Source organism: Terrapene carolina, unplaced genomic scaffold, assembly GCF_002925995.2.
Source record: "Terrapene carolina triunguis isolate 2854851 unplaced genomic scaffold, T_m_triunguis-2.0 Scaffold89, whole genome shotgun sequence".
Classification (NCBI taxonomy): Eukaryota; Metazoa; Chordata; order Testudines; family Emydidae; genus Terrapene; species Terrapene triunguis.
The window spans coordinates 26484768-26500116 of record NW_020664440.1 but is presented as its reverse complement, the minus strand read 5'-3'; the positions used below and the strand labels follow the sequence as shown (position 1 = coordinate 26500116).

The following is a 15349-nucleotide window of genomic DNA, read 5'->3' as shown; positions in this document are numbered from 1 at the left end:
GTACTATTCACATACAAATTTGGTAATCTAGTCTCTGTCTTACTGTTCAGGAATAGGAATTAAGTATTTATTAAATCATAACACATGGAAAAGATGGAGCTCAAGCCTGCTATCCAATACATTGGTCATCTTTGTCCTGGACAGTCTCTTTTATAATCAGTATCTTAACTCCCAGTCTTTAGATGTGTAAAGAGATCTTGTCACAGTTGGTAAACACAAAATATTACCAACTTTCTCCGATGTTGTTTTGAGCTTGCCTCCCACCAGCAGAAGTTTGTCCAGTAAAAGATACCACCTGACCCACTTTGTGTCTCCAATATGCCGGGAGCAACACAGCTACAAAAACACTGTATACAGGGAAGATTTTGTAATTTTGGACCAGATCTTCAACTGGTGTAAATCTTCCTAGCTCCATGGCCCTTTATTTTTAAGAGGATTTGAAAAAGAATTGTTAGTTCTGTAGAAAATAACAACTGCACCAATATTTTAACAAGCTGTGTGTCTGTATGTACTAGTGCTGATCTGTGGTTGATTTAAGTAGGTCACTATGTAAATGATTTATCTTGAAGGTTCTTTTTATATATATATTCAGTGAGTTTCCTATGCAGCAATGATCTGATATCACTTCTTTCTTTTAATCTCTCTGTGTGTTTTGTACAAATGCTTACAGAGCACAGGCACTGTATCTGATTTACAAGGTGCTGTTCATGGTGTTGTCTGCTCATATTTCTGAGGACAGGACCTAGCCCTCAGTTAGCATTAGTGCAGTGCTTAGGAATCGGGTAGTTTTCTTTTAAATAGCTTTTAATGCCTTTAGTATCCCTTACTGTTTTCTATATTTCAGAAACTACTAGAACCTAGCCACAGCAGCAATGTATATAGTTAGATAGGATTTGCAGGTTGTATATAATTAGAAAACATGGTTATTTTGATTCCACAGTCCCCTTGTGGTCCCTTCATAGTACCTATGTTGTCTAAAAAGCAAAAGGCACAACAGTTAGACTCTTAATACTACTAGTAATGATCTGGCTGTAATGGGCTCATATATTTTGGTGTTCGTTTTGCACAGCTGCAGTGGAGTTGCACTGGCTAAGTTCTGGAGCATGGGCAGTGTGTTCAGAATCAGCATGGAAGCCCAGAGCCTACATAAGTATTATTCTGCCAGGGATCTGTAGGTTCTGAGAGTGAAACCCTATGTTCATTCCTAGGGAGTGCCAACTCTACCTACTCTGTCCTCATCATCACTTGATTCTGATGGATCCATCTGGGGAAAACTCTTCAAGGAGAACCTTGGAGTGGTTTTCTACCTCCCTTTCCTCCTCACATGAGTAGAGGAAGCCTAGAATTTGGTCCACAATTGTCAGATATGTATAAAATTCCATGTAAATTATTAGATCTATGATGGTTAGTTTTTAGACCTTGAAATTCTAACATACCTATTTAACAATCAAACTCAAAACATGCCTGGATAGGAATAAAAGAGAAATGTTTTGTATCATTGGCAATGACAAAGCTTACAGCAAAGGCTGTCTTCCTAACAATGTCAACTGCACTAAAAATGTTTGTGTCTCTCTCTAGCAAAGTAGTATCTGTTTCTGTTAAGCCCTGCAGAGAAGAATGTTGAGCAAAGAATAGTTCAGTTAAATAATTCAGTGAGTCACTTCACTTTAAGAAACTCGTGATGTGATATCAATACCCAGTGATTAGAACATGGTTGGACAACCAGTGAAGGATGAATTAAACCTAAAAAAAGAGCTCAGCAGCAAAGGGACTTTGAGATGCTGCTTTAACACAAAAGTCTTTGTCTCCAGTTTCACTTATTGTTTATATGTACAATGTGAAACATCCTGCTCCCATTGAAGACAGTGGCAAAACTCACACTGGCTTGCATGGAAGCAGGGGTAGGTCCTATTTGAGTATTTAGTTTACAGTGACTCCTTTTAGCTTTTTGACAGTAAGCTTGTAGTATTTGGTTTTACTCAACCAATAATGTCATAGGAAATGTTAAGGAGTATTTTCTAATGAGGATAACCATGTTTATCCAAGAAACAAACAAAAATTGTTAATTTGCATTTAGAAATTCAAAATGTCCTTCCTCGTATTTATGGTGAAGTTGAATTAATTTTTTTTATCTTTTGTTTGATTTTAATATATAATGTTCTTAATTTTTTAAAGCCAAAGCCAACTGAAACTGTCACAACTGATGAGTCTGGGGTAAGATTAGTAAACTGACCCCAGTGGTTGTACCTCTACTTGAGTTTATTCTTTTGACCATGTCTATTTTTTCCACCGATTTTTCTGTATTTTTCATAATTGTCCTACTAGCAAGGTGTATGCAGTGGTTTGCATTCGTTGTCAATGTACTATTGAACTCTACTACAAATGAACCCAACATGATCCTATTAACAAACTAGGAAACTTGGAAATGCATGTGATGTGTGAGGCATTTCTACAGATCCTGTGTTCTTAGCATGTAATTTTTCCTTTCATATCATGCTTATAAAGATGAAAAGACCCTAAAGTACATTTTCAAATCTTACCTCTTTCACCATTGTGTTTGTTGTTGTTTTTCTGAAAGTGTTGCATGTTCTGCTTTTTATTTGGTTTCACTTCTCCGTGATACCCTTCAGAACTCTGAAGACAGCGCTAGAATCTCCATCACTTTTTTCCGTCTCTTCCGAGTGATGCGATTGGTGAAGCTTCTCAGCAGGGGTGAAGGAATCAGAACATTGTTGTGGACATTTATTAAGTCATTTCAGGTGAGCATGATAATGTTAAATCTGCCTTTTAATTGTAAATAAATCTAATTTAATTTTTATGGCTCAGGATGCAAGTAGCAAACTATTACTCTTGTAATTATATGTTACTGCTCATTACATGGAATTTAAAATACACCTGTACCTCGATATAATGCTACCCGATATAACACGAATTTGGATATAACATGGTAAAGCAGCGCTCCGGGGGGGCGGGGCTGCGCACTCCAGTGGATCAAAGCAAGTTCGATATAATGCGGTTTCACCTGTAACGCGGTAAGATTTTTTGGCTCCCGAGGACAGCGTTGTATCGAGTTGAGGTGTATATGGGATGAAATCCTGGCCCCACTGAAGTCAATAAAAGCTTTGCTATTGACTTCAATGCAGCCAGGATTTTACCCTTAGTCTTGTAATCTTAGGTTTTACAATGAGATCTATAAGCATCAGAGTACTTATTCTACAAGTGACTTTGTAATTCTAAAGATGGCTTTTCATACAATTGCACAATAAGTTATATATGATATATTTATGTAGGCCATGTTCACCTACAGCATACATAACTAAAGATAGATGATTACCAGTACTTGTTGGGATCAAAAATTCTCAGAAGGATATGAACATGTCTTCAAATGCTTTAATTTTGTGATTATGTAAATGAGGTATTTACCTCTTTAACAGATAGATGTCTAAGGTCCTGAAACTCCAAACACTTATGCACGTGAAATCGATCGAACTACTGACATGTATAATATTAAGTGTTTACGTTTTTGGAGAATCTGGGGCTAACTGTAATTAAAATAAAATAGAAGAACTGATGTTTTGAAATAAATAAATATCTTTCTGGCAGAAATCATCTGAAATATTTATTATTTGGTTGTAATATGCTGATTCTGAAGAGTGGAAGTGCCATCCATGCCACTGACATGCATATATTACATGTCAGTTCAGATTCTGTCCCCTCCTCTGGCTACTCTACATTGCTTAGACAGAGCAAAGTGGCCTAACCTGTCTCTAAGGAGCTAGCTGAGAGTTCCCCTAGCATAGGGTAGCTCTCACCTGGAATAAACTGCCTCTTCCCCACAACATAGGGGTGTATCATGGGGGAGGACATGTCATGGTTGGGAGGGCTTAAAGCACACCACTACTCTTCCAATTCTCAACTGCCATATGGTCCCGTAAGAGCCACTCTAGTTGTCATAAGTTAGAGCAGCCTCTAGACTCCTCTAACTGACACTGAGACCAAGGCCTCAGCAGGTCTGCCCTGAGAATCAGGAAGTGGTTACAAGTCCCTGACTGCCCCACCCCTTTTTTCTGTGTTGAACAGATTTGCCAGCAGGAGAGATTCTGAGCTATAAACTAATAATGTGCCCATTGTATGTGGAAGAGTATTAAGTGATTTGAGCTCTTATCTGACATTTTAATAATTTGTACAAAAACTAAAATCTTGGATAAATCTGTATAGAAGGGCTAAATTATTTTTAAAAAAAGCTCCACAAATTGAAATTATTAAAAAATAATAGAAGGCTTTTCCCATTGTTTTAGGCTCTGCCATATGTTGCTCTTCTGATAGCTATGCTGTTTTTCATCTATGCTGTTATCGGAATGCAGGTAATTATGAGTAATTTTCCCCTGAAAATGAGCACGTTGCCATATCCCCGCTGATAGACTGTTCTTTCCCATGACACTGGGGTTCTGCCCATGCTAATAAAGACATTAGGCTAGATCTGTGTGCTAGAACGACCCCCATGTGAATTCCTGTGTCCCCAAAGGGTATAAGAGTTTGGCACAGCCCAGGAAAGAGGGAAGTCTCCACTACAGTTAGACTGGGGTGAGGAACATCCTATATGGAGTGGCTTTCCTTTCTGATTTTCCCCTTTTCCCCATTCATTCATCAGAATGGGACAGATGCCCTTATGATTTTTAATTTGACATTATGCACGTACAGCACAATAATATAAATCTTCCTAAAACAGGTAGGATAATGGTCTCTAATATTCTGTAATATCACATACATCTATAATACAATGTCATATAATATCTGAAATACTCTACTGGGGAAGGAAGGCTGGTCATGTGGTCAAGGCACTGGACTTGAACTCAGGAGTTCTCGATTCAATTCCCTGTGCTGCCACTGACTGACTATATGACTTTGGGCAAATTGCTTCAACGCTCTGTGCCTCAGTTCCCTGCTCTGTGTCTGTCTTGTCTATTTAGATTGCATAGTCTTCGGGATAGGGATTATGTCTTACTATGAGTATATGCAACACTAAGCACAAATGGGATCTTAATTTCAGTTGTGACCACTAGGTGCTAGTGTAATATAAATAATAAAGATAACATAATCTGACCCAGAACATAGGAGGATGTATAAAACGTATAATAATAGATTCAGTGATGTTGCACGGAATGTTTAAAGACCTATTCTGTAAATATGCAATATTTACTGCATGTTGTCAGATTTGCATTGTTACCAGGGAAGAAGTGAAGAAATCAGAGGAAGCAATTATCATATTTGTAAAACTGTTTTTCATACATAGAGATGCTAATTTAAACTGCTGGATTATGGCCACTGTTCATTTAGACAAAATTATGTAGAATGGAATCAAAAATAATATTTGATCCCAACTTCTGCTTGCAGGTATTTGGTAAAGTTGCCATGAGGGACAATAATCAAATTAACAGAAACAACAATTTTCAGACTTTTCCCCAAGCAGTCCTGCTTCTGTTCAGGTAGGTATATTTTAATCTTTGCTTTTATTAGCGCCTACGGGTTCTTAAACTGACATTTGGAAGATGCTTCTAGCTTGTGTAATGTCAGCTTGCTTAAAATCTGTTTGAAAGTTAGAAGTAATTTAGCGTGACGGTATGTAATCCTTTCTGCCATACTTTCTGCTGTTCACTGACACAGAATAGTCTTAAGAGTGTATGATATGTACAGAAGAATAACCTAAAGTCACTCAATCTATTAAGAGAGCTTCCATAAATAATATCTAATGGGAAGTGTATTGTAATTTTCTTGATACATTAAGGGCCACATTATACCTGGCCCTAGCCTGAATGTGCAAAGGACAGAGAGGGTGAAAGGAAACTTGGCCTCCATTGGGCCCCTCATACACAGGGGCCAAGCACAGTGGGGACATGATGACTTCACTTGCTGAGATCCACTGTTGTGACTAGCCTCTGCTAAGGGGATTGCATGCTGAATCCTCTTTTGTGGTGTCAATGCAGCTGTGTTTGACAGGAACACCAGGGGGATTGAGTATCCCTAAAACAGAATGCCTTCTCTGGTGATGCAGTTCTGCACTACTACCAATGTAGGACTGTAGCTTTGTGCCACAATTTCACCCTAAGGATTTTGATCATATAAAAAAGTCAACAAAAGATTTTTCAATATGTTGGATGTACTCATGTACTGATATTTCTATGGTGTTACCTAATTAACTTTGAACAATGAAGGTCCTTTGTTCAAGAGATAAGGAACATCGAAATTATTAGATAAGAATGTCATGTGGCAGTAGTTCAGATACAATATCTAATGTGACATTTCCTGATCAAACGTTGTTTGCTAAAATGCTTCAGACAATAAGAGGAACCTTTCTGTTTTAATTCAAATCTCTTCAAAAACTGAGGACCAAGTTAAGACCTCAAATGAGGTGAAGGGTCCTAAGTTTATTTGTGCTAACCTACAATTTGCACTGGAAATCACCAGCCACAAGTCATGCCAATTAACTCAGTGAAGCTCAGAACCACACTTCTTGGATGCCAGGAGGGAAATGAAAAACACCACAAAGCAGTTTGGCAGTTCTGTCTTGTGGGAAAAAATCCCTCTCAGAACCCACAAGGGTGATTGGCCACCCCCCAGACAAACCATCTAAAGCAGAGGTTTTCAAACGCTGGGACGTCCCCCCTAGGGGGGACTGAGGAACGTTCAAGGGGGCGAGAGGTGACAACAGGCTGCTCAGGTTTCAGCTCTGCATGACAGGGCTCAGGGAGGGAGCATCACCTCCACCCCCTGATTCACCTCAGCGGGGCACCCAGCCTGTGGGTCAGTGTCAACATCCACCGCGGCTGCACCGATTTACACTGCCAGCAGCCTCCATGCCCAGCGCTTGCTCCGCCCTCAGAGATTGTCGCATGTGCCCTTTCCCACCCTGAAAACCTGAGGGGGGGGGCAGGTATTGTGCCTATTTTTGTCTGGGTTGTGGGGGTGTTCAGCTCAAAATCTGTAATTGTAATTCAAAGCGGGGGCTCAGCTCAAAAAGTTTGAAACTGCTGATCTAGAGGGAAGGAAAGGGGAGGCTGGAAAAGGGTTTCTCACACTGGCCAGCACACTAAAAGGGAGCAGCGGGGCCTCAGTTACAGCCATGCATCCCCCCAGGTACTGATTGGGATTCCATTGGTATAACTGAATGGAGAATATGACCCATCAAGAAAACAACATCTTTTAAAGCAAATTACCAACAGATGGGCATTTTGGTGGGCCTGCCATAAATAAACCACATTTTCAGGCATAAATCAAAATATGCACTCACAAACAAATTACTTGGCATGCAGATACTTTAGGCACAGTCAGTTACCTTTAACCAGTTAGCACACGCAAATATGTGTTAGCCTCCCCCTTTGGAAAATATTAATCGTCTATAATAAGAGTATGTATAATGAACCCTGTATATGGTGTCCTGCCAGAAAGAGCCAGCCTCTTCCAGCCTTATCCTCTGTCTCCTCATTCAAGGTGCTTCTCTTCTGCCAGTCCTGAACACTAAAGTACAACAAACTCCTTCACCACAGCAGTATGTATGGGTAGAAGCAAGTGATACATTAGAAACAAAAATAACCAAACAAGGGGTCAACTCCTACAAACTCAGCTTGGCATAGTGCTTCCAACTATAAGTATGTCCCACATGACTTCAGTGAGACTACTCAAGGTAGTAAGCACTGTGTGAGGAGTATAGACTTCATGGGTAACAGGTCAGCCTTTAGGTTGACCAGTTCCTATTTACCACGCCAGTCCCTCAAAGATTCTGGAACCCATGTTGCTTATAGAGAGAAATGATCAATTTTCCCTCAAAAACCAAGTGTTCCACTTCAGGGACCAGTTATGGGAAGGACTGTAGGGGCAGTTCTATGGACCACTAGTAGGTGGGTCACACAGTTGCCTCTTATTTACCCTAGGCACCCCTTGTGTTCATAAACCTGACTTCTGGGGAGGAACATCCAAACAACTCAGGCTTCCAAATTTGTATACAGTATTTCATTAACTAAACTAAATAACTAAGCAAAAACATAAAATACATACAAACAAAAAAGAAAGTGGGTTAGTATCAAATTAATCTAATTATCAGGTTGATTCAATTATATCGAATAAACCAATAATTCCTCAGAAGCACTACAGAATGATTTGTAATGGCAGCAATAATTAGCCTCAAAAGTAAGAAGATATTATAGAACTCAGACCCAGCCTCATGAGCTATTTCAGTTCCAACCAAAGAGGGTCAGATCCCTGCTGGGTTGAAGCTAATGGGAAGTCCACAGCTTTGATGTTGATTAAGGCACCTGGTGATAGCCAATCTCTTCTATCTCCTCCATCTCCAATACAGGGACACCATGAAACATTCCAGTACAACTCAAGATGACACAGCTTATTGCATTTAATATTCAAATGACAAATTTAGGTGAAAATAACATCATTTTTCAGAATTTAACATGCAACTCCTAACCCACGACATATATTTCTGTGTGATCTTTTAGGGTATTTTCAACACTTTTAGCTGCAGGTGTGATTCCCAGCTTAAGGAGACATACTTGTGCTAGCTGTCATCAAGCTAGCATGCTAAAAATAGACTGTAGCTGCGGCAGCATAAACAGTAGGGTGGGTTAGTTGCCCAGACGATGTGCCTAGAGTCGCAGATGGGTACATACTCCGAGCAGCTAGCCTATCCCACCGCCCACACTGCTGTCTCTACATTCTGTTTTTTGCTTGCTAACTCATTGAGAGCTAGTGCAAGCACATCTCCTCAAGCTGGAAATCACATCCTCAGGTGGAACGTAGACATACTTTTAGACAGCAAGGTTGCTTTTGGATATTGAAACACTATCCCACAGGCACCATTGTCAAATAAATTCTGTAGGTTCTAGCTGCACACATACAGACACACACACACACAGGCACACACACACATGCACACACCCACCCCACACTATATACTACACTACCAGTCCTCTTCTGGAGTTAAAAACATGTGCTAGAATGCTAATGGAGAGCTCATTATGAAACAATAATTTTTGATGGATCTTGTCTTTGTTTGTGCCCTAATAAAGGTGTGCGACTGGAGAAGCATGGCAGGAAATCATGCTGGCTTGTTTGCCTGGAAAACGCTGTGATCCAGAATCTGATTATAGTCCAGGGGAAGAATTCACATGTGGAAGCAACTTTTCAATTATTTATTTCATCAGTTTTTACATGCTTTGTGCATTTTTGGTGAGTTCAGTTAGTGTTTACAAGCACAAGTGAGTTTTTGCATTTTGATTGGACAATAAGCTAACAATGAAAACCCAGATCCACAATACATTTTGTAAAATATTTTTTTCAGAATTATATGTTTCAAAAGGACACCCAAATCCTTTAGTTCAAACTTTAGGCCCAATCCTACCAGCAGTTATATTCATATAGTTACTGCAGCATGAAGTCCCATTGACTTCAATCTTGCCATATGTGCAGGAGTAGCAGTTTGCAGGATTGGGCCCCAAGATATATGAAATATGCTATGATAATGTATCATTATTATTGATTTGTACCATCATACCGTCTAGGAGTTCTATTCACTGACCAGGACCCCGTTGTCCAAGGTGCAGTACAAACACAGAACAAAAAATCCCTGGCTCCAAGAGTTTATAGTCTAAGTATCAGACAAGAGACAACAGATACGGATAGACTGACGGGGAGTACGAGGAGACACTGACGGTATCTCTGCAGTGCAGCTAGGAGTGAGCCTTCCAGCCCAGGCAGACAGACTTGTGCTAGTGGTGCTTGAGCTAATCCACTAAAAATAGCAGTATGGGCATTGCAGCCTGGGCTGGAGCCAGCGGCGGCTCCAGACACCAGCGCTCCAAGCGCGTGCCTGGGGTGGCAAGCCGCGGGGGGCGCCCTGCCAGTCCCTGCGAGGGCAGCAGTCAGGCAGCCTTCGGTGGCATGCCTGCGGGAGGTCCGCCGGTCCCACGGATTCGGCGGCAATTCGGCAGCGGGTACGCTGAAGCCGCAGGACCGGCGGACCTCCCGCAGGTATGCCGCCGAATCTGCAGGACCGGGGACCTCCCGCAGACATGCCGCCAAAGGCAGCCTGCCTGCCGTGCTTGGGGTGGCAAAAAAGCTAGCGCCACCCCTGGTTGGAGCTCAGCTCTCTAGCCCACCTGGCCTCCTAGGCTTGAGGGCCCAAGCTCCAGCCTGAGCCGCAACATCTCTAAGGCTATTTTTAATGTGCTAGCTACAGTCTCACTAGTGTGAGTCTGTCTGCCTGGGCTGGAGTCCCAGCTGCAGTCCAGACATAAACTGAGACAATATGGTCAGCATAATAGGCTGTGATATCAGCTCACAAGCAGGCTAACCATTGTCAAGGTTTTTGTAGGCCTCATGGCACAGTAGAGTTTTAAGGAGGGTTTTAAAGGAGGTTAATGAGATGAGTTTCTGGGTGTTTATAAGAAGCTTTTCCCTGGCACGATGGGCAGCATGGGAGAAGGAACAAGGATGCTTGTTTGAAAATGTAACAACTGGGCAATAGAGGCTGACCTCAAGGGCCAATCAGAGGCAAGAGTCAACCTTCAGTACTGAATGAGAGATGCTAAGTAGGGTGAGAATAGGTCATGAAGGGCCTTGAAAGTGAAGCCAAGTAGCTTTTGTTTGATACGATAGAGAAGAGAGAGCTGGTAAAAGGATTTAGAGAGAGAGGTGACGTGGTCAAAGCAACTGGAAATGATCATTTGAAAATGATCCATGCAGCAGTATTCTGAATGGATATCAGCAGGGCAAGATTGCATATGTTATGTCAATATAAATAATGATAAAGAATAATGTTATCATATTTGCTGGGAAAAGTTTAATATTTATCAAATCTAGTATCCACTAATACTATTTAACCAGCTTGAATTCTAATTCTGCTGAAAGTTTAAAGTTAAATTCTTTCATATAAACACATATGCCAGCAAAATGAAGGCAAATATAAATTTTGAATTGCTTTTTAGATTATCAATCTGTTTGTGGCTGTCATCATGGACAACTTTGATTATTTGACACGTGACTGGTCTATTCTGGGTCCACATCATTTGGATGAATTCAAAAGAATATGGTCAGAATATGATCCTGAAGCAAAGTAAGTTCGATCATTTCTCTGCCCAGATATCCCTAATGAATATATAAAAGTAAAGTGTTAAATACTTTCTTCAGAGGCACATATAAATGTGACAAATGGTACGTATTTATTGTAGGGGAAGAATAAAGCATCTTGATGTAGTTACGTTACTGCGACGCATTCAGCCTCCCCTTGGTTTTGGCAAATTATGCCCCCACAGAGTGGCGTGCAAGGTAGGTCTTAAAATAAGTTCCCCATGTTGTTTTTCTCCATAGTTCATAATTGTACTGCTTTACCACGATAATCCTGTCCAGTTTCATGGGTGGGGGAAATTGTCCTCCTGATAAGCTCTCATTCACCACCGAATTACTCCAGTTTTGCACTATGTTTATTCTGCCCACTCAAATCAGTTTGTTATTTCAGTGAATTGATTTCAGTGTACTTACACCAACATAAAGCACTTTAGAAATAAAGAAGTGGCTGTATAAATGTAGCATTATTCTATTTTCATTATCATAGTTTGTGTATTTCCAAGAAACTGGCTAAAACATAATTTTACCAATGAAATACTAAACAATATGGTGTTTTGTTTCAGTAAACCTTCAGTCATACGGCATTTGTGCTACTTAACTATGTACCTACAAGAGACCATAGAAGCTCTTATACTTGGCAGTGAATCTTGGAGAAATAGTTTCTTTTAGAGGGATGGCCAGCTTTTACTCAATGTTTACTTTTTTTTAACTTCGTGATTGCAAGTGGCCTTGCATGTATGACATAAGCTCATTTCCCCAGGATGCCTCTTTTTGCTACCTGCATTCAGAAGGAGAGAAGTCAGATTTACGAAACCCCTGCAGTTTTTCTGAACATGTTAAACATCTAATTGTGATAAAAATGGTTCTGTTTTCATTTTACATTCTGTAGCAATTATTTCACAGAGAAAAATTGTCAGAAATTCCACTTTCGGGCCTACACACAAGTATAGGAGAGAGCACTCCATTCCTTACTTTGTTAATCAAGGGTTGGAGTTTTGCACAGGGGCCTGAAACCAGTGGGTACGTACTTGGCATGGCTAAGCTGTGCTTCCGCTGCCGCTACTCATGTCACAGTGTCTACACTGCTATTTATACTCAGGCTAGCTTGAGTAGAGCTAGTGCGAGTATGTGTGTGTGTGAGCAGAGGAATCACATCCCTAGCTCATAGTGTAGACATGGTCCTACACTAGAACAGAGGAAATATCAATTAGATAGGAAAAAATTCTGATAGATCAAGTAGTGTAATTTTATCAAGGTCACAGGCACTGTTGTGAGAGAGATTACTGCTTAAAATGCTGATGGTGATAGAGTAGATGACAATTCAAGTCTTATGCAGAGCCATGCCCTAGTTGAATCAGGAGGTCCTTTCCAGACTGATTCAATATAGTTATTACTGATTTTCCAATTAGGCTGGCTTACTTAATTAAACGAATCTGAGATGTGTGCAGGGTCGGCTCCAGCATTTCTGCTGCCCCAAGCAACAACAAAAAAAAAACGCCGCGGCCACCGGCGGCGGCAATTGGGGAAAAAAACAAAGCCGTGATCGGCGGCAGTTCGGCAGCAGGTCCTTCGCTCCTAGAGGGAGTGAGGGACCTGCTGCCACCAAATTGCCGCAGGTGCCGCCCCTCTCCCTTGGCCGCCCCAAGCACCTGCTTGTTAAGCTGGTGCCTGGAGCCGGCCCTGGATGTGTGATACTGTGTAAAGCACTCCTGGAAAATGTAGTAGCTTTTGCAAGTCAGTTTTGATGATGTGGCTCTTGGGTGGGCATGCACATGAATACAAACAACTGAAACAAGCTAACTGCTGAAAACAGTGACCCAGATTCTCTCATGCAGTGCAGCTGTTTTGTGCAGCACTACTGGCACAATCTGGCCCTAAAGTTGTCAAACCTGTCCCTGGGAGGATCCCCTCAATACAGGGGATCTCTGGTGGCAAAGAGCCAGCACAGAGGCTCTTGAACCACTTCACCAACCCCCACCCCATTGCTGGCATAGCAGGGACCAGTAGGCATGGCCAGAGGGAAGGCTGTGTAACCAGGACTCCCCTGCACTACTCTGATCCCCAGCTGCATTTATTGGTCTCCTGGGGCTGTTAGCAACTGGCGTCAGCTAGAGCAGACCTCATATTCCTTTAGCTCAATGCCAGGGCTCTGGTGCTGCAGAGGCAGCAGGATCAGGAACATACACTTTTGCATACACAAAGCAACGTTTACACCACACTGCCCAACTTTTCTGCTGTGTGCAGTTCAGCCTTCACCAATAATCTGGCCCGACGTCTGCAAAGGGGCTTCGTGAATAAAATAGGAAAACCACCGAATATTTTCAGCTCTTTTGGAAAAATGTGTGTTATTAATATAATCGATAAATTGTATGCAGCTGAGATGGATCTTTGGAATGCCATGGATCATTTCTGGTGTTAAGCAAAAATGCTCTCTTGTAGAGCTATAGCCTGTTCATCAGCTAAGGGATGTGATTTTTTTTCTACATACCTTGTCAGGTGTTATTCTTTTCATACATGTCAGCTTTTTAGATAAATGAACATAATTAAATATTATTGCCCAAATATATTCCCTCAAGAATTAATTTTTAAAAAAGATTCATTTGTTTTCTTTTTTCCATGTACAGAGGTTAGTAGCCATGAACATGCCTCTGAACAGTGACGGAACAGTCATGTTCAATGCTACATTATTTGCCTTGGTTAGAACTGCACTGAAGATCAAAACGGAAGGTAAGATAATATCTGTGAAAATTATACTTTGTGTGTCAAAATACGTGGTGAGAAAAAGTTCAGGAGATGTGATATTCTACATAATTCCTTCTTGCTGGACACCAGCAAGCCTAATACTGGTTTTGGATTGAGGGCTATATTCCCAAATGGCTGGAGTGTTCTTTTCTTGTTCTGCGGTTAGAAATTGGATGAGAGTGCTGAGGTACAGGCCCAGGAAACCGTTACAGACCTATATTTGGTGAGATAAGGACACTGGAATATACTGTGAAGGCTGAATCTGAGTGGGTTTAGCAGACTTTTATTACAGTGCATTAAGAAAAGACAGTACAGTTCCAAGAAATGATTTGTGTTAACTATACCCTCAACCAACTTCACTCTTTTCTGTCATTTACTGTCTCTGTCTCCTTTTTCCTTCTAATTTTTTATTTTCTATGTATTTGATTACTTATTGCTCCCCATCCTCTGGTGGCTCCTCCATTCCCCAGAAGACTTCATGCTCCATTGCCCATAACAAGCTGCTTAGGATAAGCCTCTGTATGTAGCATTGTGTGGCAGATCCATATGCACTCTTGTGGCTGAGCTCAGTTCTGCAGGAGAAGGGAATCCTACTAGCCAGGCTAGTCAATGCTTCTGGCTGCAGCCTGCACACTAGCCTGGAGAAGGTCCCTTTCACTGTCTATTTTGGTTAGAATTTGCATAAATCTAAATGAATAACTCAATCTCCCTAATTTCTCCTGGAGCTCAGGGTATTTTGCACCCTTGTGAGCCATTTTATCTTTTTTCTTTAAATTAAACAATTCAATGTAAGGACTAAAGCAGGGGTAGGCAACCTATGGCATGCGTGCCGAAGGCGGCACGTGAGCTGATTTTCAGTGGCACTCACACTGCCCGGGTCCTGGCCACTGGTTCTGAATTTTAATTAAATTTTAAATGAAGCTTCTTAAACATTTTAAAAACCTTATTTACTTTACATACAACAATAGTTTAGTTATATATTATAGACTTATGGAAAGAGATCTTCTAAAAATGTTAAAATGTATCACTGGCACGCGAAACCTTAAATTAGAGTGAATAAATGAAGACTCGGCACACCACTTCTGAAAGGTTGCTGACCCCTGGACTAAAGAATCATTAATTGCAGCACTAACTGAAATGTAATTGTTTTCTAAGTTATGTGTAGCATAATCATTATGTCTGTCTCTCTACAGGTAACCTAGAACAGGCAAATGAAGAACTTAGAGCAGTTATAAAGAAAATCTGGAAGAAAACCAGCATGAAGCTCCTTGATCAAGTTGTCCCTCCAGCTGGCGGTTAGTGGGATAAACTTTACAATAAGCTATGAGCAAAATCAGAACTCTGTCATTAACCAACAGCAAACTATAATGCCAAAATAAATATATTGGATATTATATTTTGATATGTTAGATAGGGCTGATTAATAAAGCTTTCTTAAATTAAAAGGAAACAGAATAGAGAGATTTTTCTGTTAATT

General features: G+C 40.8%; 1 protein-coding gene across 2 annotated transcripts in view; it reads left to right on the top strand.

Annotated features, from left to right (window-relative positions):
• CACNA1D (calcium voltage-gated channel subunit alpha1 D) overlaps positions 1–15349 on the top strand; it is a 327298-nt gene that overhangs the window by 251627 nt on the left and 60322 nt on the right. For both annotated transcript variants that reach the window (XM_026650299.2, XM_026650300.2), the window contains exons 30-37: positions 2631–2759; positions 4299–4364; positions 5395–5486; positions 9075–9234; positions 10992–11119; positions 11235–11331; positions 13755–13857; positions 15066–15167. In XM_026650299.2, the coding sequence (XP_026506084.1) occupies positions 2631–2759; positions 4299–4364; positions 5395–5486; positions 9075–9234; positions 10992–11119; positions 11235–11331; positions 13755–13857; positions 15066–15167 (877 nt within the window). The remainder of the gene's footprint in view (positions 1–2630; positions 2760–4298; positions 4365–5394; positions 5487–9074; positions 9235–10991; positions 11120–11234; positions 11332–13754; positions 13858–15065; positions 15168–15349) is intronic.